The sequence below is a fragment of the Calonectris borealis genome, chromosome 11 (genome assembly GCF_964195595.1).
Source record: "Calonectris borealis chromosome 11, bCalBor7.hap1.2, whole genome shotgun sequence".
In the NCBI taxonomy this organism is placed as follows: Eukaryota; Metazoa; Chordata; class Aves; order Procellariiformes; family Procellariidae; genus Calonectris; species Calonectris borealis.
This window is the reverse complement of record NC_134322.1, coordinates 20394237-20420006: the sequence shown is the minus strand read 5'-3', so window position 1 is coordinate 20420006 and position 25770 is coordinate 20394237. Positions and strand designations below refer to the sequence as shown.

The window sequence follows — 25770 nt, the reverse complement described above, 5'->3', positions numbered from 1 at the left end:
ATCCTGGGAAGTAATTTGTTTAGTCACGTGTAGAAACTTCTACAGTATATGGTAGGCCTGGTTTGGTGAAGTCGATGAAGTGCTGGTGTAGTTGTGATGCTAGAGGAGGTGCTTGGCTGTTGCAGTACTGGGTTTCATAGGTACAATTGACTTGAAGGCATTTCCTAATGTAATTAATCTGCGTTTTCTTTAAGCAAATAACTTCATTGAATGTTCTTTTTTGAAACTGGAGTTAATAAAATTAGAATTGCTTCAACTTCTGTGAACGAATTTGTTGGAAATCTTGGCAAAAGAAAAGATTTGCATCTTAAAGCATTGTAGACTCATTAAAATTCTTCTCATGGATAATTAAAGAAAACTGAATTAAAAGGAAAGTTTAACAGTAAGCAGCTCACAGGCACTGCGACATTTCAAGCATGTTAAAATCAGAAAGAAATAGCTTTTGTAGCTCTAGTCTCCTCCTCTTGTATTACGTGTTGTTTTTTTTAACAAATAACCAGTTACTGTTGGTTTCTTCAGTTGTCCAAGAAGCTTATTTATGCCTGACCCGCACAGTTCTTTAGCATATTTGTGACCAGCTTTAGAGGGTTTGTCAGCATGCCTAACAATGAAGAGACTCTTACGAAAAAATTACCAGATGAAAATGCAATGAATATTTCAGAAAGCTATGAAAATGGGTAAAGTAGCTTGAGTATTTATTTTAACAAACTGATTTACCAATTTTTCACAACTTAAGTTTGTCTTCTGCTACTGCGCAGATCCACAAGAACCTTGTCTGCCTAATGGTGTCTCTGCTATCTAATGCAGAATAAGGTATATCTTCTGAGGCTAGAATGAGAGAAAATTGTAATGAAAATTCTAAATGGATTTATTCTCCTATGCTAACTTCTAGTTTGGCGTTAAACTTAATAGCATCATTCAGTATGGACTATGTTGCTTATATCCTGTTTGCATATATCTAGTTGTATAGTGTTCATTTTACAGCACAGAGGCTCTTAGCCCCAGAAGTGGGCTCAGCAGAAGTTTGTGCATAGCAGTTCCAGCAAGAGGTATGCTTAGCTCCCATCGCTCAGCTGCTCACAGCTTAGCAAAAACATGGAATGCTAGCGAAAATACTGGTAGACTGCTAGACTCTTATGCTTCAGTAAATGAAACGATTAATGGCTTTTCAACCATGTGGTGAGATTATAGGCAAAATAGCAAATTTCAAATAGTCAAGAAAAAAAACACTCAGTGCTCCTGTACCATCCCTTCACGTGTCTCTGATGGTAAGAGCAGCACTGAAGACTGTAGAAGTTCAATACCAGTTGCTCTGTACATATTATAATGCGTATAATCTACTTTGAATGGACTCTCAAAAATACCCTAACTGCAGGTATGGAAGTAGGTCTCTCTTCCCTCCTGAATTTGGGGGAATAATCCTCGGATGATAATTTGCCTTTGTGGTTGAGCATCTTCTTCCCATCAAAGGCAACAGAGCTTAACCAGGTAACCCATATCTTAGAGCACGGACTGGGAAACTTCATTTTACAAGAGTTTGCTTTAGGGTCTATATTACCTTTTTATGTGTATGAGAACCCTGCTGTCTTTCTGTCCTAGGCAGCACAAAAGGGAAAAAATACTTGCTTTTTCCTGTTACTCTGTCACTGGAATAGTATCTTCTGTTAGAGAAAGCTCCCCATCTCTAGAGTTTGTGGAAATACCTATTTTAAGAATAGAACAACACATCTCACAGGAAATATTTTATCTTCTGATTATTGTAAGTTTGTCAGTATTGCTGAGTACTAATTATCCATTCCCAGAGACTGAACTGTTCTGTCAGGTAGATACTTACTTTTCTGTTAAGTTAAATCTAACTTCACATTTGTTTAGGTAACAACTTGCATGTTATGTCTCTTGGAAGATTTGCTTGACCCTTTCAGGTAAATGGTTGGTTGGGATCATTTTTATCATAATGGTTTCTTCTGTTCTGGGCTTTGTAATCCTGGATAAGCATCATTAAGAGCAGACTGTAGACTTAATGTTTTTAGAAAGGAAAAAAGTTTTTAAGAAATCTTGGAAGGCTTTTGAATGTTTTGTGGTGGCTTCTGGAGTCCTAATGCAGTTAATACTAGAATTGTCATTTTTTTGTTTAATCTGTCCAAAGATCATAAAACAGTATTTGACTTGTGATCAGTATAGGTGTATGTACGCACTGACTCATGAAAGTTAGGATTTTGCTAAATTAGTAATAGTGCCTCTGTTTTAGTCCATGCATGCTGCTATTTGTGACATGGTTAAGCAAAAAAAAGTATTCACATTTTCTTTATTTAAAAAAAAAAAAAGCTAAAAGAGAATTTAAAAATACAGAGTGGTTTGCACCCACTGCAAACAGGAAATTTAAGCTTCCTGCATTAGAAATATGTTTAGCATTTGGTTTGTTTCTGAATTTCTATTGAAAGAATATCACAGAGACTAAAACTCCAAATACTTTTGATGCATTCAAAGTCCTTGGCATAAATACTTCTTTGTTAGTTTTTTGAAGAAGTTAGTGCATGTTGTCCTGTTAAATAGTGTTGTTTACCTGGTGTGGTTTGAAGTTAGGTGGCAAACTTTATACCTTTTTTGCATGCTGGAAATAGGATTCCACGTAGAAAGGACTAGACAAAGAAAATAAAATTCTAGCAAAATGGAAAGAGGAAAAAAAAGACCTTTTATAAGGCTGAAATTGAATCAGTGTGACCTAAAAAATGAGGAAGAGATGAAATAATGAGTTCTGTGTGACCTAACTTTGCTGCACTCCCTGCAAATAGCCATACAGAGGCAGCTACTGGAAGATTTCAGCTTCAGGTCTGGGTTTTTGCTGTGCAGGAAAGAACAGAGCCAGAAAATCTGTACCAAGGTCAGTGAAGGGTTGTAGTACACTCCCAACTGCTGAATAGAGCCTTTTTTGGGGCAGAATAAAAAAAGGCTGGATACATTGTTCATTCCTTCCTATTCACCCACATAGTTCTCAGCTATTTCTAAAACTGGTCTGCTCGCCAAAATAAATGGCCTGATTTTTGAGGATGTTTAGTCCTAACAAAAGAAAAAAAATACTTTGACTGGAAGGTGTGTGCCAGTTGTGTTATATGACAAAATAGCTCTCAGCTGTTAACTTTATCTTTAGTACTTTGTTCTTTATTAAGTGTTTGTGTTGCTTTTAAATATACCTTTGTGTGGGAAGAAGTTATATGAGTAAATTGAGAAAGACTGATTTCTTGTGCACTATGAAAAGCAAACTGATTGTTGAATCAGCTGACCCTTTTTGCAAGAGTAGGAACATATCTGGGCTGATTTGTGGCCCCCTTTTTAAGTCTCGTGAGGGCATGAAAACCAATTAAAACCAAAATCTAACCTGTTCTTCGAGGACAAAGGGAAATTTTAAATAGAATGAATAAGGAATGTGTTACAATATTGCCCTAATTTGAATAGAGGAGTAATTAGTAAATAAGACGACCAGTCATAATAGACAGCAATGTCCCTGTAAAGGACCACAAGGACTTCTTGTGACTCTTTACTTTGCTCCTTAATACAGGAAGAATTTTACATGTAATACAAAATTAGGGTTTAAAGAACTAATGTTGTGTGTCATTACTGTGGTTTTTTTTCCTTATGCTGTAGAAAATGAGAAGACATCTTTAAAATGTCTTAGGTAACAATTCACAGCTCTTCAGAGTCTGGAGATGTAGTATTTGCTACTTGGCTATGTATGTGCTGGTCACAGATTTCTATTTAGCTGCTGAGCTATCAAAGCTTTGGTACTATGTTGATTTAAGTCGGAGAGACTTTATTGTCTTTGTCTGGCACTCTAGGACAGATCTGTGACTCTGAATTTATTGTCTTGTGCTGCCTCCTACAACCTCCCCTCAGAGCTCTGTTTTAAAATATTGGATTCAGCACTTGCAGGATGCATGGGGAATCAGGAAAGGATTACTCATGAATGGGATCCAGATGAAGATATTTAGTTTCTGAAGTTTCTAGGCAAAGTGCCAGAATCATTGAAGTTTTCAGAGGTACCTACAGGTAATTTAAGCCATCGCTTTTTGCTGCCAGAAGAATTGTCAGATGATTACTTAATGATTCCATCTTGAATTCAAATGCCCCAGTGAGCTCTTGAAAATGCCTAACACCCAATGAAAAGTACTTTGGAATGTGCAGATGTAGACCCAAGACATAATACCAAAAGCAGCTCTAATGTAGATTAAGACTGGTGGGATGTATATAGCTGGGTTGTCCTGGAGAACATGTAACAAAAGCTTAGGAAAAAAAAAATGATTTCCCATTGTTAGAACAGAGATAAATATTTAGGGCACTTGTCAGAAAGAATGAAGCAGCAAAAGATGCACACTGATTTGGAAGAAGGATTTTTTTCATCTGCTTTACTATGGATTGCTTAAATAATCAAACCACCAAGCTGTAGGAGTTTAGAGATGAAATTCACCAAGTCATCCTCAGGAGAAGAAAGCAGGGAAAAATTAAAACAAAATTTATGAAGAAGTTCTGCCTTGGCAAAAATGTGTCTTTTCCAGTTCAGCCTATTTTTTGTGTATGAAGTAAGATTTATATTTAATAGTTAGGAAAGCCAATTGAACAAAAGTGGTTGATAAAGAAGTACTTGTACAAATGGGGATTTGCACACCTTGCTCCCTAAGATAAACACCTGCATATTACAAAATATTTCTTTGGGCAAGGCAAGCAGAGAAAGGAGTTTAATTACAAGATGGAGACTGTGTTGTAAGAAATATGTAGTAACATGCTTACTGCCACTTGAAAGTAGCCTGGTGGGTGAGCTTGTAAATGATATGCTCAGAGGAACAGCGAAGCAGATGAGGGAGCTGCACTGGTTTGGATCATCACAGTGCGGGCAAAACACAACTGAGCCTTCCTGAGAACCATTGAGTCTGGAAACAGTGCTATGAGAGCGTTCCCAGGAGAAGCTAAACGGATTGCTTTTTGGAAAAAGCATGTAAGTGGCAGAAATTGTATGCACTCAGCAGACACTGTAACTGAGCATTCCCTCATTATTGGCTATGTTCTTTGTTGTAGACAATCCGCAGGCTAATTTATTTTTAAGGATTGGAAGAACAAAATCATGCAGTAGTTTATAATAAAGTTTTGGAAGTTAAGCAGACAGGAACTGCAGTAACATGGTTGACCATAGCCATAGTTTTGCACCTTGAACATATTGTTCTTCTAAAATTAGGCATCACATTAATCTCAACTTACTTGGTAATATATGAATGGAGTATCTTGAACAGTGAACACTTCCCATATATTGAACCAGAAAAAAAATTAATTAATAAAAATATGTTCACCATATGGTGAGCCCACACATATGGTACAACCTTATCCAGGAACAAGGTGAGAGTGGAGAAGCTGTGTAATGGGAGAAGTCTCTGAGTTAGAAATACCAGGAAAGGGAGGAGGAGATGGTAGCTTCATCGTGAATCCAGACAGCATGGTCTGGAAGCTAAGGTAGGGTACTCTGGATGAGTGCATAGCCTGAACCACTGACTGCTTTCTTTAAGTCTTTTTTGTGAGCAGTTGTGAATGTGATTTCCAGACTTTAAGTACTTTGACTTGCTATACATATATAAAGGGTTATGAGTAAATATCCTGAAGTCTAAAGGAATACCTTGGACTGAATAATGTATTAACAATATACATATGTAGTTATTTGATAAACTGCTTATTTTTGCAAGTTTATAGAAAGCTGGTTTATTTTTAAAACTCTAATAACCCTTGTAGAGAGCCAACTGGTAAAAATTTAACATTGACAAGGCTACAGGAGTTGAATGATAGTGATAAGGAATAGGAATACAAAAAGAATGAGAGATGTCTTTTTATTTGCCACTATACATAATCTGTTTAACGAATAGCTTCCCCTTAAATCTCATGATAATATGACTGCTGCGTAACAGTGTTCATATTCCATTGGTGCAGTTTGTGATCTTAGCAATCACTCTGCAGAATTAAGGCCAAAGTATGTTGAACCCTACAACATAAAATTCATAGTTTTTAAATTTGAGAGAAAAGATTCTAACCTAGTTATACAGGACAATCAGTGTATTCTGTGAGGCTTATTAAAGTGAGAATTTCTGTAAAACGTTTTCTCCATAGAAATCATTGGTTCATTATCATATTAAAGACTGACTTTGTAGATTCTTTTCAGTTTTATTCTTAGTACTTTCACAAGATTTTACTATGAGGAGAGAATTTGGAGGACAGCAAATATCTGATTGTGTTTGACCTAGAATATGAGATGTAAGCAGAAATTCCAATTACCAGAGAACGAAACATAAAACCTGTGGAAAGAAAAGGCCAATTCCAAAGTCCCTTGAAACTAAAAAATTATGGAAATTAGTATCACAGTAAGTAGTGCCATTAATCAGACACTCGGTATCATTATGGTACAGAAAAAACAGTTTTTCTAATGTGTAACTTCATCAAAAGAGCACTGCCATTTCATAGTGATAAAAGTGGAGAGACTTAGCTGTTACATTTAGTTTCTGTAGTTACGATAAGAAATGCTACTGTATTCATTGGTTTCCATCAAATACTCTTAGTTAAAAAAAGTAATTGCTGTGCCAGCAAATTCAAATTGGATGCTTTGCTTCTGGTGAATCATCAGCAGCGGTAAGGACTGTCAGTTACAACAGTCATTATTGTACCATGTTAATATCAGTCACACATGCATTACTTCCACTGGTTTGCAAAGATAAATCTCACTAGAGCTGTTACAATCTTGGAAACAAAGAAGGAAAGGAAACTTCCCCTTTGTTAATCCAATATAGAGAATGTTCAAATTCTTGCTTTTTAGGTTGGCCTGATGTGTGAGAACAGCTTCAGTATGACATAACGTCCAACGGGCACAGAGCAGTGGTGGTAGCTGCGAGCGAGCTGTGCTGTGTTAGGATTTGCCCCAAACCTCTGGATGAGCCAGTCAGCCTGAGCACGCTGTGCCTCCGTCTCGGGTGAAGGGGGTGTGTGCGCGCATTGAATTCGGGCAGCAGATGAGGTCGTGTTTGGTAGAATGGTACCTTGAAATTAAATCCCAAATTACATCAGGAAATACTGTCATTCAAAAACCACTCCTGCTAATGGAGTTATAGTGAAGTATGCTTTGTTTAGTTCTAGCTGGTCAGCGTTGTGTAACATTAACTCAATTTGTTCTAATTGACTTGCTAAAGTGGCCTCTACTGTTAAATACTGTGTGTGTGCTTTGTAAAGGTTTTTGCGTATTACCTTTGGAATCATAAATGTTTTTATTTAACGAAAAAATCAGATGTAGAAAATCCCCTTTTAAACTGGTAGTTGGATTTTGGAACATGCTGTCCCTGCACTAATAACGCTAAATAATTTATGCAGAACCTCAGCTTTAATAACAAATTTAGCAGCCAAAGTCCAGATTTCCAAAGCATTTTGGTTTTGCTGGAGCACCTCACCACCAAACCGTAATTCTGCAGTGCATTTTCTCCTTGCTGCAGTATGCCCAGTAAGCTCTTGATCAAGCAGTCCCACCGAATTCTGCTCGATTCAGTCTTACTTGAACAATTCCAGATAACATAACCATTCGTGGATCTTTACTTAATTTTTAAAGGAATAACTCCTAACAAAAGCTAAAAGTAACAACATGAAAAACATATTCTTTCACTCAGAAGGATGGTTCTGAGTATAGACATAAATTGTAGATGGAAGAGAAAATTTCTTACTTGTACTTTCAGGGCAAAAACCACCCAACTCTCAGTTGACTGCTTAGTCCGTGGAGGCAGGTAACAACGACTTTGCACGCAGCTTTTACTAACTTTAACACTCCTGAAGGTATTAGTGCATAGAGCTCCTCATATGACATTTGCATGTTGAAGCATTACCAGAGCAAATCCAGAAGTTCAGGCTTGTTAGTTGATTATTTTTCTAGTAAGGGAACATAATATAAACTGAACCGGTATCTTATAACAGTCAGATGAGAATAAAGTAAACTAAAGAGATTTTCATTGGGGAAAGTCATTAATGATGACTATTAAAAGTTTTGAGTAGCCTCACAGGAGACTCTTCTGATATATTACTAATCAGATCTGTTTTCTTTTGAGGGCTTTTTTGCTGTTCATTTTCGGCAAGAGTAATGTTCAGTTATCTTTTGACTAAGACTTTGTTTTATTTGTTTTGTAAAATAATAAAAAATTGAAAAGCTGTAGTATTCAAAAGATATTTAAAGGAAAAGATTACACTAGGTTTCTAAACATCAAATGCCGTTTTTCTTTAAAATAGGAAGAATTTAAAGAACTATTAAGTGTTTTGATATGGCAGACAAACACATGTTTTTAAATTATTTCAGATGTTTTGTTTTGGTTTTATTCCCAAATATGTCTTCCTGGTCTGTCATTCTGTCCTTGCAATCCCACTTCGTTAAGTCACCATTTTCCCATCTATCAAACGACAGACTTACCTTTCAAAATGCAGTATAATCCCCCTCTATATTTAAATTACTCAGTTTCTCATCAACATCTGCCTTCACCAAGCCAGTGACTATTTTCAGAGCCTAACTCTCTGCTTATCAGACAAGCCCTTTCATGTTTTGTCCCACTATGCCATTAACAAGAGAAGAAATATCCTCGCAGGCAAGGTTAGTGATGACTCCTCACTTTCTTCAGCTGCTTTTGCGACCTGTACCTCTGCTCTGGGACACGGAGATCTGCAGCATAGTAGTAGCAAGGGAGGAAATGAACTGCGATTGTCACTTCTAATGGGTGAAGAATTATGAAATCTGCTACATTCTTGTAAAAGGGATCCAGCTTAAGGCTTTCTTTAAAGTATGGTTTCATTGTGAATAACAGCAATAAATTCTAGGAGTGTCCCACATATAGGTATTCTACAAAATGTAGTTGTTAATATGAGATAGGAAGTAATGTCTGACGTAGTGTTTGGTCCTACTGTTTGCTACTTGATACTGCTGTGTAAAAAACATCTTTTGAATTTGTTATTTATTTGAAAGCTGGGGAGGGCATTGTTTGGACTTTCTTTTTCTACTTTTTGAGTTAGTTTATTACACTGTGGAGGGGAAGGACTTCCTGAGCTTCACTCAGGACTCTTCTGTTGTACCTGGTGAGAGGGAATGAAGGTAGTCCAAACTTGTTCTTGGCCTCTGAAGGCTGCTGATTCCCACCGCTTGTTCTATTAAATGAAGTCAGTTAAATTAAAAAATCTGCATGCTTCTATTCATGAATAATCCGCAGTGCATTGCTTTATGCAGCCAATCATTTCTAAATGCTTAGTTATTGTTTAGATTTTTTTTCTCATATAATCCTTTGTGGTCTGTTACCTTACAGACTTTCTGGTTTTGAGTTTGTATTATCTGTGCTTTAAACTTCATCTCGTTAATTTAAGCCAAGAAAGATTAATTTTATCCATGAGATAATGATAGTTTGTTGCTTTGGTGAAGTTTTTGAGAAACTTTATTATTATTATTTGGAACTAAACCTCCTTCTTTTCCTAGCCTTAAAAAAACCAAACCACCACCAACAAAAAAAAACCCTAACCTCAGAGCTTCAGCAGATATCAACAGTGACAATTTACAAGGTACTGTGATATTAGTACAGCAGCAGTATGATCAAGGTTAAGGTTGATAATTCGTTCTTTATACTTGCACGGTTCATGGCCTCTGTCGAGATTCAAAATTAGTGTCTCCGTCTGGTATATATCATGATGCTGAAACCAAAAGTCCACTGTATGAAATAAGAATGTCATCCTTAGAGTGAAGGCATTTCCCTGTTTACCCTGATTGTAGTGGAGTTTGCAACAGAGACAAAATGTTCTTTGTTCCTCTGAGCTTTCTATTTTCTCCTGTTTGTATTTCTAAGTGCTTGCAAGCTGTGTTTTTGTTTTCCCTTAGATATATTGTATGTTGATTGTAGTGGCTCCTACTAGCACTCCTGAATAACTCTTTAATAGGTGTATTTCTTTTAGAACCTTCACAGATGCACAGACTGTCTGCAGAGATTCGCTGCCTTGTTTGGAGGAGACCCAAGATGAAGGCATAGAGCCAACGGGTAAGCGTGTAAAAGATGATCCTTGGAAATTTGAGCTCTTCTTAGAATTTTTTTAATGTGATTTTTGTGTCTTTTCTAGCAAGTTATGACTGACAATTTTTCAGGGCTGGGATAACGAGAGGCAGGCAAAAATAAAATTAAACTTGAAGTGAATCAGGGCAACTGAAAAATTTTCAGGAGCTTTCTGTAAACTTGCATGAATATAGTAGTTTCTCCCAGTTTTCGTCTGTATTTGAGACGATTACTAGATAAAAGTAAAAAATAGCCTAATCCCATGGAAAATCATACCAACTCTTGTATTACCTTTGGCATCACAGTCTGCTTACCAGCTGTCAACTATTGAGTATTTGGCATATTGTGTAATAACTGGAGGCTCTAAAGGAATATCTATACTCTGGTCAGTTCTGTATTGCATTATAGCATATACATACTACTGTATTTTTAAACCGATTGCAGTGGTAAATAAACCTAGTTGTGCTACCATGTGGCTTAAAGGAGGTTTACTAGCAGAACTTTCCGAGATTCTCTGGAAGATTTACAGCCCTGAGGGAGCTCCCTATTGCCTTGGTGAGGCTGCTACTGATATCTAAATTTGCTCATTTAAACAGGGAATATTTGTTCTATGAGATAATTGAGGCAATGACTGTAAGTGGATTTTGAAGAAATAACAGATCTATGTAGGAATCTCACATGCAGACTTTATACATATATATAAAAATATATACCTGTGTGCATATATACTTATTTTTAAAAAGGTAATTCTTTGATATGCAATAGGTTTCTTTCCAAGAATTGAACTGCTAGCCATTTTCTTTTTGTTTTTCAGTAAGCAGGAAATAAATTTGGATGGATAAAGGTGATAACTAACTTCTGTTTTCAAATTCAGGGTATTTTATTGAACTATTTGAGATGCACATTGTATACGTAGATTATTACTGAGGCTGTGATTCTGCAGAGTACTTGCTTGTGTACTCGTGAAGGCTCTGACCTATTTTTCTAAGAATTTATCTGGGACGCTGGTTACTGCTGTCAGCTATCTACCCTGCTTCTCTCCCAGAGGTTGCCGCTGGCTGCAGCTTAGAGTAATATGTTGGGCTGTAAACCACAGTGCTTGGGAAGGAATGCACATGCCATTCAGCCACTCCTGCAGAGGTGACCACAGCCTCTGGAAGAAAGGTGAGGTGAACAACTGAGGATAGAAGCCGTTCCAGCTGTTCCATCGTAATTTTCCTGCAAACACAAGTCACACCCCATCCATTTAATTAAGCAGTTCCTTTATTTGAGTTTAGGTATGTTTCTAAGTTGATGAATCAGGAGCTTACAATTTAAGTTAGCCCTCGTCTTTTATTTGACTTTGGGAATCTGTGGCACTACTTGTTATCCATTTAAATGAGAAGCAGTGTTTGACTTGGACACATCACACAGCTATGCAGATGCTGAGTGGTAAAGTAAGGCCTGAATGTCAAAAACTTCTCCCAAAAATCTTTCGGGAGAAGGAAGCTCAGTGTCTAGTTGCAGTGGGTCTGTTTTGTATATCAAGAGAAAAGAAGATTCTGGTGTTTTCTAGTTGTGCAGAACTGTCTTTCTCATTTTATAATTGATATGTTCTGCAACCTCAGGAGTAAATTTGCCTAATGAGGACCCCGGGTTGTTCTGGAATTTTTTTCCCCATTCTTTTCCACCAATATATAGAAGCTCATTCCTGTGGAATCAGGCCAAATTTTGGTTTTTCTAATGCATACGTAAATCCAAAGTAACCTTACTGTTGGCAGCAAGCATTATATTGGCTTAAAACCGGTGTAAAGTTAAGAGAGAACTCATTCATGCTGGTTTTATACTGATGGAATCGCAAAATAATTTTTGTTGGAAAAGACCACTGGAGAACAACTAGTCCAGCTTTCCCCTCCCAGGAGGGCTCGTGGCTTTGTTCAGCTGAGTTTTGAAAACCTCCAAGGATGGAGATTCCGCAGCTTCTCAGTCTCTCTTCTGATGCTGAGTCACCTGCATTGTGAAATTTATTTTTCTTTATCTAGCAAAAATTTTCCTTGCTGCAGCTCATGTCCATTGCCTCTTGTTCTTTTGCCGTGTGCTGCTGAGAAGAATGTCTTCTTTATAGCACCCCCCTTCCAGTTTGTGGCAGACTGCATTTAGATTCATTCTTTGTCTTCTCTTCTCCAGATTGAAGAAACCCAGCTCCTTTAAAGGCTTCTCATACACAGAAGCTCCAGGTGTGCTTCTCATCCATGGTGTGCTCCAGGCCCCTGACCATCTGGGAGTCCCTATTCTGGGCTTGCTTCAATTTGTTAGGACCTCTCTCTTGCACTGGGACTTCCAAAGCTGCACGCTGCTTCAGGTGCACCCTCATTAGTCCTGAGTAGGGGGAAATAATCAGTTTCCTTGGTCTTCTGGCTATCATCTTGCTAATGCAGCCCAGGATGTAGTTAGCCTTTATCTCTACTGCGACGTAATACTGACTCACATTCAACTTGTCCACCAGGAACCACAGGGGTTTTTCTGCTGAGCCAGCCGGCATTTAGTCTGTGCTGTTGCATGGGGTTATCCTACCCCAAGTGCAAGACTTACGTTCATTCTTGTCAAAGTTTATGTCAGCCCATTCCTCCAGCTTGCTGAGGTCCATCTGAATGGTAGCCCTGCCTTTTGGCATGTTGGCCAATTCCCCAAGTTTGGTGTCATCTTCGAAGCTGGTGACGGTGCATTTTATTGTCCAAGACAATAATAGAGTCATTAAACAGTATCATTCTCAGGACTAACCCCTGAAGAATGTCACTTGTAATTGACTGCTAGCTAGACTTAGAAATGTTGACCACTGTTCTCAAAGACTAATTATCCTGCCAATTTTTTATCCACCTGTTACTCCAACTCCATCCGGTCCGAACCTTCCAAGGATGCTGGGGGAGACCTTGTTAAAAACATTGTTAAAGGAAAGGAAACAACATGCCACTGCTCTCTCCATCTCAGAGCCAGTCATCCCATCATGGAAGACAGTTGGGTTGGATTTACCAAGGCCAAATCAAGTCTGCCCATTCTGGCTGGTCTCAGTCACCATTTTATAGCTCAAAATGATTTCTAGGAAAGTTTGTTCTATAGCATTTCCATGGACAGAGGTGAGTCTGATTGGCCTTTAGTTATTTGAATCCTATTTCTTTCCCTTTCTCCTTGTCAAACCAAGACAGGTTTGACATTTGCCTTTTTCCTGTCATGGGGACCTCACCAGATTGCCATGCTTTTTCAAAGATGACGGGGAGCAGCCTTGCGATGACTTTGGCCTGGTCTGTCAGTGTATACTCTGAAGCATCCTGTCTGGGCCCGTTGACATTTTTGTATGTGTCCAGTTTGCGTAAGTGGTCCCCTCTTTGATCTTCCTCTGCTGTTGTAGGTAAAACTTCTCACCTGACACGAGGCACTGAAACCCAGGAAGCCTGGTCTTGCCAGTAAAGGTCAAGGTGAAGAAGGCACCGAGTACATCAGCCCTTTTCATGTCCTATGTCAGTAAGTTGCCCATAATATCCTTGGTTCTCCTTTTGGCTGCCAGTGTACCTGTAGAAGCCCTTTTTGTGGCTCTTCACGTCACTCACCAATTTCAATTCCAACTGAGTTTTGACTTTCCATTTGTGCATGCCTGGGCAATGTTTCTGTAGTGATGTTTCCTCCTGATTACACCCTCCACACGCTTCCATTTTGGTGCATCGTAATCAGTTTTAGAAGCGTCAGTATTGTTATGAAGCTTATTTTGTACTCATCCTGATGCACCACTCCCACCACGTCAGTTTGTAGAAGCATTCTTTGGAAGATATCTCATTTCTCTGATCCACATTGGTAGTAGTTTACTGATGTGAAGAAGAGTATATTTTATTGCAATTCATAAATGTTCTCTTTTCCTCCGATGGAAAAGGTACAAGTTTCCATGAACTGAAACATTTATGTGTGTTTTGGCTAATTTAAAAAGACTTCTGCTATTTATTCAGTCTTTTCTGTTCGAGATTTTAAAGTTACATATTTATTGTGGAAAATTGACAACATAGCAGAAAACCCTCCTCCTCCCCCAGCTGTGGCAAGGCAAGCAACAAGAAGCTGGTTTCTGTATTTTTTTTTTTTTAAAAGAATCACTATGGCTGATACATTGAGGTTCACTTGAAATTCAGAAGTTCTGTGCTTCTGTTTAAACTGTTCATTGGCATAAGGGAAAGTTTGACACCGTTGCCAAGCTCTCAGACTCCAACGTGTGTACTCAGCTCCAGCTTTTATTAAAAAGAAGTTAAGCTTTCAGGGCCACAGGCATCTTGAAGAAAACTAAAAATAATGGGCGAGAACAGGAATGATGTATTTGTGTTGTCAGCAGAATGTGATGGCATCATAGCTGTGGAATCTGGGATGATGACTGTCCGTCAGAAACGCCTCCAGCAAAGAGCTGAATACCTTCTCTCGTCATTAGAGCAGGGTAATGTTTTGCAGGAACTGGCATATAATCAAGACTGTTTTGTGAGTTAAATCTGAATCAGTTTCAAGCAGAAGTTAAATTGCTGGTTTAGTTCTTGCTTGCCAGGGCACATCTATGGAATATCACTTGGAGTTACTCAGGTCATGCAGCAGGGCCATTCCACAATCCACCTGTCTGTTTGTTTACCTGTCTGAAAGGTAAACTTGGTTCTTTTGCATTTTATATGGCTCTCAGAGTTGTTCTTCCATAAACATCAGAATTCATTTACATTCCCAAATCCATTCTGGCAGTCACCAGGATACTTGCAGTTCAGGTAGTGAACAAAGAGAAGGTTTCATTCATATATTAGCTTTAAACTGTAGGATTAGTGCATTTCTTTTTTTTTCTTTTTTTATTTTTTTAACTAGTACACAGTTTCCTTCATACATCCCAGAGGACCAGCAGTTTCAGCCAGACTGATTTTTCATGCAAAAAAAATATACAGACTTGCTATTTGTTTGTCTGTTTAAAATATTTTTTGGTATCTGGGCTGGTAGAGACAGCTTGTACCATGTCACAACTGTTCAGTCATACATGGTGGGAAGGAATAACAATTTGCTGATAAAAATACAAAAATTGTAATGTGTTTATGTTGTGTATTATTTCAGACTTGGTAGAAAATATTTGAATAACAAGTGTACTTTTATAAATCAGTATTCACATGTAAATTTTTTTTTACATGTGTTTACATGGGTTTACAAGTCTAGGATTGTATTGTAAAAGATCAGCTGAAAACTTTCAAAATGTTTTTTAAGTGGTAAACAAAATTTTGAACTATTTTTTTTCCTCCTGTAAAGTTTCTTGTTGAAAATTTACACTTTAGTGGAAAAACTGCACACCTAAAATCCAAAATATTTAGAACAGCTGTCCTTAGAGTAATTCCTAAGAGAAACTGCAGTACAGTCATCCTGTTATACACTGTATGTATGAGACTACTCTGAGCCATCTCTTCCTTCAGCATCAAAGAGATGAATCGTGGAAAATTTAGTCTGGTCATGGAATTTGGCCTTGGAGGAGCATGACTTGGGGGGAAAAACACTTGTCAAAGAGTGACAGTCAAGAATAGCTATCTGAATAAAATCTCTGCCGTTTTTTGTTTTATCTCACAAAATAGTCGTCTTTAGGAGTAAATCTTTTCTCACCATCTCTGACCTTCAGTGAATTCATATGAAGGACATAAGCCAAGGTGACATATTGGTGAATGAAAAAGCATTTTGGGTACAATGTATAAAGTAGGTAGCAGGAGTTATTGGCAGAAAGAGGAAAGGAACAAATATTCCTCTTTGCTTGCATATAGGGAACTTTCAGTGACATTTAGTACTTTGAGCTGGAATGCTGTTTTATTTTTTCTTATGCTCTCTGTAAACCTAAGGGTGTATAATGTACCAACGCTAGTAGTGTATTTAAAGGATCTTTATTCTGATTTCCACTTTGGTTTCAGGTGGTACTGAGTTCATTTCCAGCCTGGACATCGCAGTTTAACTTTCAGATGCTAGTGAGGCAGAGCACCTATTTTGCTTTTCCCAAAGCTTATAATCAATTCATTCAGTATTTAGCCAGGCATTCCTTCCCAGGCTCTTAGAAGAACGAGCCTTCTGCTCAAAATCCCTCTGCAAACTGACAGCAGAAGATACTGTTCATGTTTTGCTGTTTTTACAAATTCTGTGGTTCAGAATAGTTAGATCTTTAGAATTATTTGGCTTATTATCTAGATTCAGGAGCTGTTTTTAGATTTAAGTTCTATCTGCAAATACATGCAAGAACAGACACTGAATTGGCGTTCAAGTTTATATTCCTTTGCGATATATATTTTGTATTATTAGGTGATTTGCTGAGTCTCTGTGAACTGATTCTGTTCTTAGTCTTTGGTATGAATCAGATGCCTTTTTGACACCAGGAAAAACTGCGTAAGGAAAAGCAAAAGGAGACCCAGTTTCAAAGTACACTTTTGGTTTCTGTGTATAGATATTGCAATGATTTGATTGATTTTCACTCTTCTCTGTGAAAACTGTTCTGTTATCTACTGTACTTCTGCAGTGAAATTTTGGTTTCTGTGTATAGATATTGCAATGATTTGATTGATTTTCACTCTTCTCTGTGAAAACTGTTCTGTTATCTACTGTACTTCTGCAGTGAAAAGGTAGTAGTTGCGCAACTTTTGTAATGTTACGGTAGGAATGTTGTTAATATTTCCAGTTCCTTTGAAGAGAGATACTCTTTGTTCAAGAGTGTTTTAGAATGTTGTATTTTAGCTCTATATGGTATGATTTTGTTTTCAACAGAGCAGTCAGCCACCTGTGCCCAACCACGCCTGCCATCCCTGCCATCTTTGTTGGTTTAGAAGCTAGAACATCGTATAGAGTTTTTCGGCTTTGGTCTGTCACTGCAGAAAATAAGCATTTGGATTAACACTAGCTTCTGTCTCTGACAGGTCTTATCGCTCATCCCTTTCACACCAGGATTGGGGTTAAGTGCAGAAACACCTTCTTTGCCTTCACTACTCATAAAATATTTGTGGGGTACCACTGTTTATACTTTAATAAAGTCCGTCTATTACCTAGAATCCTTCATGGCTACTTGTTTTCTAAACTGTCTGGATTTATGATGCCCTTCCTCCACTGACCTAAGCAAAGCTCCACACCTATGTTTTGAAAATCATTATATGCAATTTACACATGAGAAAATGAAGGCACATGGAGATTAAGCAGCTTTATTTGTATTTATTGCTGGCATTATTACTTTCTGTTTATCAAGAGAAAAAATGCAAGACTGTGAGTCAGGAACATGAATGGAACATAATGTGAGTCAGGAACATTAATCCTGGATTGAAACACATCACAGCTTTGACTGCTCAGTTCACTTTCTGCACCAGGATGTTTATCTCCTTACCTGAGAGGCGGTAGAAAGATGAATTTTAAAAATTTTTTTCAAAAAGCTCTGCACATGCTAAGATATAGCATGGGGCAGTGAAATCTTCAGAAATAGTTTCGCAGAATACTGACAGCAAACTAGACTGGTTTTGGTATTTCTCAGTTTAGTAGTTGTACTTTATCAGCTGATTATGAATGAGCTTTTCTACACAGCTAAGTAATGAAACTTTTTTTGCTGCAAGAGCAAGTTGGTTTTGTTTTTTTGTTTTTATGTACATTTGTGAGCTTACAATAGATTGCAAGCCTGACTAGAGGGAGGCTGCAAGTGTGTTCTAAAGCACTCATGTGGATCCAGCTATGGTTGTTGTATTCATATATTGCCAGAAATGCTCAGAGAGGTAGTTTCCAGGCCCTCTGTGAAGCAACTAGGGGAATAGCATTTGAGGGATGTGGAGCACGTTGTAGTTTTGAACACTCCAGAACTACTTTTTTCAGCCACTGAGGTACCAGGAAACAGTATAGATACTAGCTGAGTGTTCTTTACAGTTTTTGTTTTCCGTAAGTGTAGTAAAAGACAATCGTGCTTCTTAACTTGTATCAGAAACTTCAAAAAGTCATATTTTCTGTTACTTTTAATTCTGACAAACCTAAGCGCTTTGGTCTGAAATTTTCCACCAGCTCTCTGTAGAATATATTTTTTTTTATGTTTATGCTAAAAATATTTCTTCATTTATGAAAGTAAATCTAAGGGAATAAAAGTTGTTCTTCAAAAGTTCTTGTACTATTTTGTTCAGAAGTATGGGAACTAACTGTTTGATAGGGGAGTCGTGAGTGGTTTTTTCTTCCTTGTGAGAATTCATCTAAATTTTGCCAACTTACTAACCCCTAGATTCTCTAAGGAGTGTATTTATACTCAGCCGCCTTCTTGCTGGGTTTGCAAGAGCCAAGCAGAATCTTTGAGACAGTCATTGCTTGTGAATGCCAGGGACTGCCCCCAGTCCTTGGCACCAGTGGTGAGAGCCAAGTGACATTAGCTGGTGCTCTGTGTCCTGTCCAGGAAGGGGGGGAAAAATACAGGGGGGGAAAAAGTGGATGGTAGAAAGACAGGGTGAGGAAGGCAAGAGCAGAAGAAGGTGAAAGATGACGTGGAAATAGGGCAAGACAGGACTGAGCGGACTGGATATACATACTAGAACACAGGGCAGATGACCAAGGGAAAAAACTGTGGGAAGTGGTGGGGAACAGGGGCAGGATGAAGAAGAGTAGCTGGAGGGGAAGGAGGGAGGAAAGAGCTATGACAAACAAAAGGAGCTTGGGTGCTGAACAGGGACAGAGGTTTCAGATCTTTCAGATCTTTGTAGCTTTCTGATTCACCAGTTACTCCATTAGCTCAAGGGATAGTGGGTTGTGCAGGGCTGAGCATGGGCAAACAGATTCTTCTGGAACTGGTGGTGTGCCTGTAACGCACAGATCATCAACATAATTCTATATGGTGGCACTTTTTTCGAGACGCAGAACAAAGTGTAAGAAATAAAGATTTCTCCTTCTACATGGCATATTTGATAGCTATAAAATTGGAAAGCCCTTCTCTCAAAAGGTGGGAAGGGCCAGAGTTGTGCTTAGTCCTGCAGTCTTTATTCAATCCTCTTGTCTTTTGGTACACAGTCACATCGCATTTTTCAATGATAGAATACCTTGATGATAATACTTTACTTTCCAGAGTCTCTGTGGACTTCCTTTGCTGATGGCAGAGTCAGACTGAGAATAGATAACTCATGTCCGCAGACTCCCATAACAGTTCATCAGATGTTCAAGGAGAGCCTAGAAAAATATGGATCCCTTAATGCTTTGGCCAGCAAAAAGAATGGAAAGTGGGAGAAGATAACTTTTTCAGAGTATTATTGCCTCTCCAGGAAAGCGGCCAAGAGCTTCTTGAAGGTGGGTACAAGAAACAAAACCAATTCCTTTTTCTCCTTTTGTTTCCTTAAAAAACAAACAAACAAACAAAAACCCAAAAAACAAAACAAAAAACCCCACACCAAACAGAACCGCCCCCCTCCCCAAAACACAATATAAGAGGCTTTTCCCATTAATTGAAGATGAGCAGTCATATTCTTAATTGAAATAATAATGATGAAAATTGGTTTTGGTCAAAGAGAGAACACTGCTGTCAAGGGAACTTGACTGCAAGTGAAGAGCTGCTGTGTTACACTGTCTCACTGGGGCATGGGTACAAAGCTCAGCATAAGGCCTTAAGATTAAAAATAAGAAAAATAGGTGAAAGCGGTACTGTCATGAATTTGGTGAGATAAAGACAAATTTTAAAACATTCTAAACATAGGGTAAGATTAGTACTCATTATGCTCTTGTTCATATTGAAAAGTTCTGGGTTTTGGGCCTTTCTGGACAGCAGACCTCAACCAGACAGGAGAAGGTAGTGGAAAGTTTAGATCATGTTAATTGCTGATAAATGCTGATTTTGCTATGGATGTCAACAGAAAGATGTGCATGGATGTGTCTCATCAATACCGAAACAATAAATAAATCAAAACTTTCCATGGTTTTTATTTGTATGTATGTTTCATGCTCTATGTTTCTCTCCAGTGTGCCTATATTATATAACCTTATGCTTATTATTTTTAAGCTTGGTCTTGAACAATTCCACAGTGTAGCAATCCTTGGATTTAATTCTCCAGAATGGTTCATCTCAGCTGTTGGAGCTGTTTTTGCCGGGTAAGATTTTTTTGGTTGGTTTTGTGGGGGATTTGGGGATTTTTGTTTTGCTAGGTCTGGAAATGTACCAAATCAGTATTTGGTATCGTATCCTGGAAGTTGTGCTGCAGCTGCTTAGCATGTTCAGTGACCTACTGGAGTCTCATAGCTTTCAGTATATCTGCAATAGTCCAGACACTCATAAATTGATCCTGTTTGCTATGGGCTTAACTGTGTCAGTCACACAGAAGCTATTGTACAGTATCTAATCACTGGAAGATGTGGGAAACAGATGAGACTCCCAGTTTTATATTAATGTTATCTTACAGGAAGATATGTTCAAGTAGGTGAAGTGACAGATAATACTAACTAGCCTGATTCCTTCTGTCCTGATACCTGTTTATACAATTTGATTTTGCCTCTTAAGCTGTTTCTGTGCCAGTGAAATTCAAATTGGTATCTCTGTGCAGCTTGAACAGAAACAGGACATAGTGGTTTTTTTACCACTTCCCGAGCTAAGTCTCATGCAGCCTTAAGTGGGTTGAAATGCTGAATCCTAGCCTACAGCATCTTCTACTGAATAGAGTTCGGAGATTAGTTTTTGCAATGTGCCTATATCAGAGATATTCATGTATATCTAAATACTTGAAACAAACATGACTGCTGTGCTGCTGTTTACTTCCACATCTTCATACTCTTTCAGCTTTCATCTGATCTTTGATTATTATTCTCTTTTTGATACTAAGTGCATCTATATGTGTGTATGTATATAAATATATGTTCTTATATATATATCTACATTTTTGATACAGAGGAATTGTCACAGGAATATACACAACCAATTCTCCAGAGGCCTGCCACTACATTGCTCATGACAGCAAAACCAATATCATGGTTGTGGAAAATCGGAAACAATTGGACAAAATAATGCAGGTACAAGGTGTCTGAATGGTTACTTAATACTGTATTGGTCCCAAATACCATATTCACGTTAATTGCTTTGTATTTTGTAGTTTTGTTTTATATGCAATTTGGAGGAAGAGAGATTTTTCTAAGTATTCTGGAAATACATACAGTCAGACAAGCTTTGCAGTGCCATTGACTAAATACCAGGCTATGCTGTCATGAACGTGGAGAGAAGAATATAAATTGAAGAACTCGAGGGATTTGATTCATACACATTTCTATCTAGTAAAAGAAAAGACAGCTCTGGCCAACACTGCTTTTTCCAACTGAGGGTTTTTTGAAACTTTTTTTTTCTGGAAGAACCCAAGACTGAAATAATAATGTAACGTTTCAATTGTTATCCTTCTAATAATATATACATGATGGCTACCGTCAAGCCACTGCTGTTGTATTAGTGCAGATTGATCAAATCAGTTCAGAATGTGATTAATTCAAAGGCATCTATGAGGCACTGGGTCCCACGAAGTTCAGTGAAATAAATACTCTCTGCAGGCCATGCAAAGCAGAGAAAGAGCTACTGAAAGCAGCAGCCATTGCTCTCTGCCTGTAAGCCTGCAGCTTTATATTTTTATTTATCCTTAAAATATGCATATGGCTTTCTCTCCTTTTTTTCTTTAAGAAGGTAGAATGCTTTTTTAGCAGTTTAACAACAGTTTTTGCTGAGGGACTTCCTCTATCTTTATTGGTAACCACAGCAGCTAGAGTCAGCTTCTAGCTTGACCTAGACTGTTCCTTGATGTGCCCTTTGGTACATTATGAGAAAGGATGCTGAGGAGCCATTTCTGATGTAATTTTTAAAAATCTTTTGACTGAAAACAAATTTCCTAGAGCAGACTGTGTGGTGTCTTCTTTTTTTTTTTTTCCCTTCCCTTCCCCTCTTGTTGAGCTAGTTGATTGTGAGTTTAGGGGAGAATATTTGAGGGTGGAGGGAAACAGGAAGTTTCCTGTGACTGCCTAGCCATTACAGTTTTGGCAGTATTTTACTGGAAAAAAACCCACACAAGATATGAATAATAATAAATAATACATTTGTTTTAAAACAATCCAACAGATCTGGAATCGCTTGCCACACTTGAAAGCTGTTGTGTTATATAAGGACTCCATTCCAGAGAGACATCCAAATTTGTATACGGTATGTGAATGTTAGAATAGAATTATAATTCATGGGCTATTATTTATTTGATGAATTTCTACTATGTTTAATCTGTGGAATGTCTATCATTTAGAATGCATGGCTGTGTTCCAGCAAACACATTCAAAAGCTTCATCAGCTTTTTCCGTTTAATTTACCTGTAACTTCATGTTTGATACTTGACATTTAAAATTAGAGCTACCTCGCTTAATTGTCTGTTTTGTGTCTTCCTGGCTTTTTACTTGACTGGATTAACAAAACACCTATAGGCTTCAGGTGGGAACGTGTACTCTCAAACTGTTAAAAATAAAAGTTGTCCACTGGTCCTAGTGAAGACTGAATTGTGGTTACTTAGACTGGATCCAAGAACATGAAGATGCTTGTACTTTTACAGATGATAGTTGCATTTTGTTTGCACCAAATATTTCCGGTGATAGGCAGCAAGTGGACTATGGACGACACAGAGGAGCACATTTTCTTAGGATATATAGAATCTTTGTATCTCTTCGTATCACATGGTAAAAATAAAGCAGAAAAAGGGACAAAGCCAGGATCAGAAATTTCTGAGTGGTAAAAGTCCAGCCTTTAATTTAAGAGGACTTTAAGCAGAACAGATTTTTGTGAACATGTTATTCAATATATTTTGAAAATATAATTGAAAATAATTAAGTAGTAAGAATACAAAAATCAGCATTTTAAGTGGACTACAGATTATGAGATTTTGGGCTGAAATAATTCAACTGGGGAAAAAAGATATTAATGAAGAATGGACAGTGTAGAAATATTTTAAAATATTTGCAATTTCGATAATCTGAGGGGTTACTAGGTACAAAAGAAAAAATCTTCTGCACTTGTTTTAATCATATTGTCTTTTGCTATGTTGAATAGCATATAACTTAGTAATAAACAGTTACTGTTACAATACTGTATGTACTGGTATAGAGTATGCCTTGCATCTCAGTACAATTAAAAAATTAATACAAAGGTGATATTACTATTTATATTTCTTAGCAAAAGGACTAAGTGCTAGCAACTAATTCTGGAACATTCAGTTGCTGAAGCCTAAATGCCTGAGAATTGATATATTTGGAAACACCTCTGTTCAGGTATCATGTTGGACACACTTTCTCGATGGAGAAGGGTAGCTGTGAGAGTGTCTTGACAGTTGCCATAGTTTGTCATCTAAAGGAGAAATTACACATCAAATCACCAAAGGCAGAAATGATTGTTTATTAGGTTTGATGTAAAGCAAACCACTGGAACCACATGGCATTTGATAAAAGGGATTTGTGTTGCAAGTTGACAGCTAATGTGTAGTGAGCAATTGTTGCAGTAAGGACAGAGCCCTAATTCATGGATCAGTGCATGTTTCCAGAAGGCAAATGCAACGTCGGTAGTGTGTGTGGCTGTTTGTTTGTACCTTTCACACTTTGTGGAATGGGAACACTCTCTGTTGCAGGTGCTGTTCAGTAAACAAAGCCTAGGCAACAGATTCGCAGTGATTAACGCATTCTAGTATGAGAAGACAGTAAGGTCAGGAAAATAGGAACAGCTGCTAAGTCACATAGAAACAATTGCATCCTTGACACCTCCAGACTTCCCAGGAGCCAGGGAAATTGATGCAGCCACATTCTGTGGGAGGGGATAGCATGTGACAAATCCTCTACTTGCTACAGAGCTGTGCATTGTACAGCCTTTCTTTTCAGAGATGTGGTTTGTTTGAAGAAAGTATAAAACTGATGACTGCTAATTAGAAGAATCCTTAGGACAGCCTTGCCACCCAAGAAAAGGACGTCTAGGTGCCACAGAGGCTAGCTATTTTAACCTTAGTAGCACACTGGCAATGACAGAGGCACACTGGCAATGAACTCCCCCTCACGCACAGATTCTCCTTTTTTACCTCTGCTGTCCTTCGCATCATTCCTTTTACTGCTATGTGGTCCTAGATATATCTCCAAGAAATCATTGAAGAATGGAGGTGCTGCATCTAGCATTTGAATAACACAGTTCTGTAGCACAGTACGAATCATCTGATTCCAATGGGAAACTGTCAGTTTGGTTATTGACTTTCTTAAAAAAACGTTGTTATACCCTAGTTTTCAGTTAGCATTGAAATCAATGGTACCCTTAGCAGCTTATCAGGTGCATGCAATAGAAGTATCTGGGAGCAACCAATATAATGTAGAGGATCAGGTTCAGCATTCTTCTGGGCCAATTTGTGTGGCACAAAAGTCCAGCATCATAAAAGGTTTAGCTCATTCTAGATTGAGCCAGATTTGAATGGGAGTTATGACCAGCATCTGTTTGCTATAAAATAGCAGATAATTTGGGCAAACATTCACACATCTAGGTGATGATGCTTTTGCAAAGAAGCTTTCATCCAATTGCTTTATATTTATATTTGTGTTTATATAGCGGAGAGGGAATTATAGATGGAATGTCACAAGTATACTCTTACTTAAAAACAGTACATCCAGATTCCTTGAAACGTGACCCAGAATCATTTTAGCAGTATGAGACAGGAACAGAATTTTAGCCTCTATGACTTGTCCATAGTATCCATCTCGGAGGAGGAATAGTATTACTATACCCTCTTCTTAGGCACTGAAAAGACTCATGGCAGCACAATATTAGATAGTCTATTTGCAATTTGCACATAAAGTTCTCAGCTAGTCTTATCATACTTCTTACATAGGCAAGACCTGGCGAAACTTGCCTTGGAAACAGGTTCAGAGCAAGGCACTGAAGTTTTCTACCATTTTTGAGACTGATAAGGTACTGCATCTTTCCCACTTGTAAGAAGCCATTTGCTATATCCTGTATTTTCTGTTACATGTTCTAGATGGAAGAGTTTCTGGAGTTGGGAGATGACGTATCTGATACTACTTTGGATGATATTATTAACTCCCAAAAGCCAAATCAGTGCTGTGTACTAATATACACATCCGGAACAACTGGGAAGCCAAAAGGAGCCATGCTGAGTCATGACAACGTATGTACTTTAGGCTCTTCCTTTAGCATAAAAATAGCAAAGTATGGGGCTGTTTACTCCTGTGTTTTGAAATGATTGGTACATACTAGAGCCTTGAAATCCTTTTGCTTTTGCAACATGGATAGCGTACCACAAAGCAATATTCAAAATGCAGTCAGCTGTTTCTGGTAAAGCATAAGCATGGTAAAGAATGAAGCTCCATTCAAACTAGCACTTCACAAGGTTGAACAGTTTGTTATGAATATCGGTTTTTTATTCACTGGTTTTCTTGTGACATATAATGTATATTTTCATAAATATAATTCACAGATTGCCATAAAGTCTCTCAGGTGATGTCACAGATCATCTTAAAACAACATATACATCAGCCAGCCGCTATCAAAACAGCTTGATAGACTGCTTTTGCAAATTTTATTAAAATTGGGGGTCGATGTGTGCTTTTTTTACTTTGGCATTGTGTTCCTAGACTTGGGTTTCTACATCTGTCACTGGAGGATAATACAACTCTAGTGCATAGTCCTGGTACTTAAAAT

At 37.9% G+C, this 25770-nt stretch overlaps 1 protein-coding gene across 2 annotated transcripts in view; it reads left to right on the top strand.

Annotated features, from left to right (window-relative positions):
* Positions 1 to 567: 567 nt before the first annotated feature.
* The window catches only part of ACSBG1 (acyl-CoA synthetase bubblegum family member 1), a 37470-nt gene continuing 12267 nt past the window's right edge, over positions 568 to 25770 (top strand). For both annotated transcript variants that reach the window (XM_075160367.1, XM_075160368.1), the window contains exons 1-7: positions 568 to 677; positions 9985 to 10067; positions 19156 to 19373; positions 20080 to 20168; positions 20960 to 21080; positions 22165 to 22245; positions 25088 to 25237. In XM_075160367.1, the coding sequence (XP_075016468.1) occupies positions 598 to 677; positions 9985 to 10067; positions 19156 to 19373; positions 20080 to 20168; positions 20960 to 21080; positions 22165 to 22245; positions 25088 to 25237 (822 nt within the window). In that variant the 5' untranslated portion in view covers positions 568 to 597. The remainder of the gene's footprint in view (positions 678 to 9984; positions 10068 to 19155; positions 19374 to 20079; positions 20169 to 20959; positions 21081 to 22164; positions 22246 to 25087; positions 25238 to 25770) is intronic.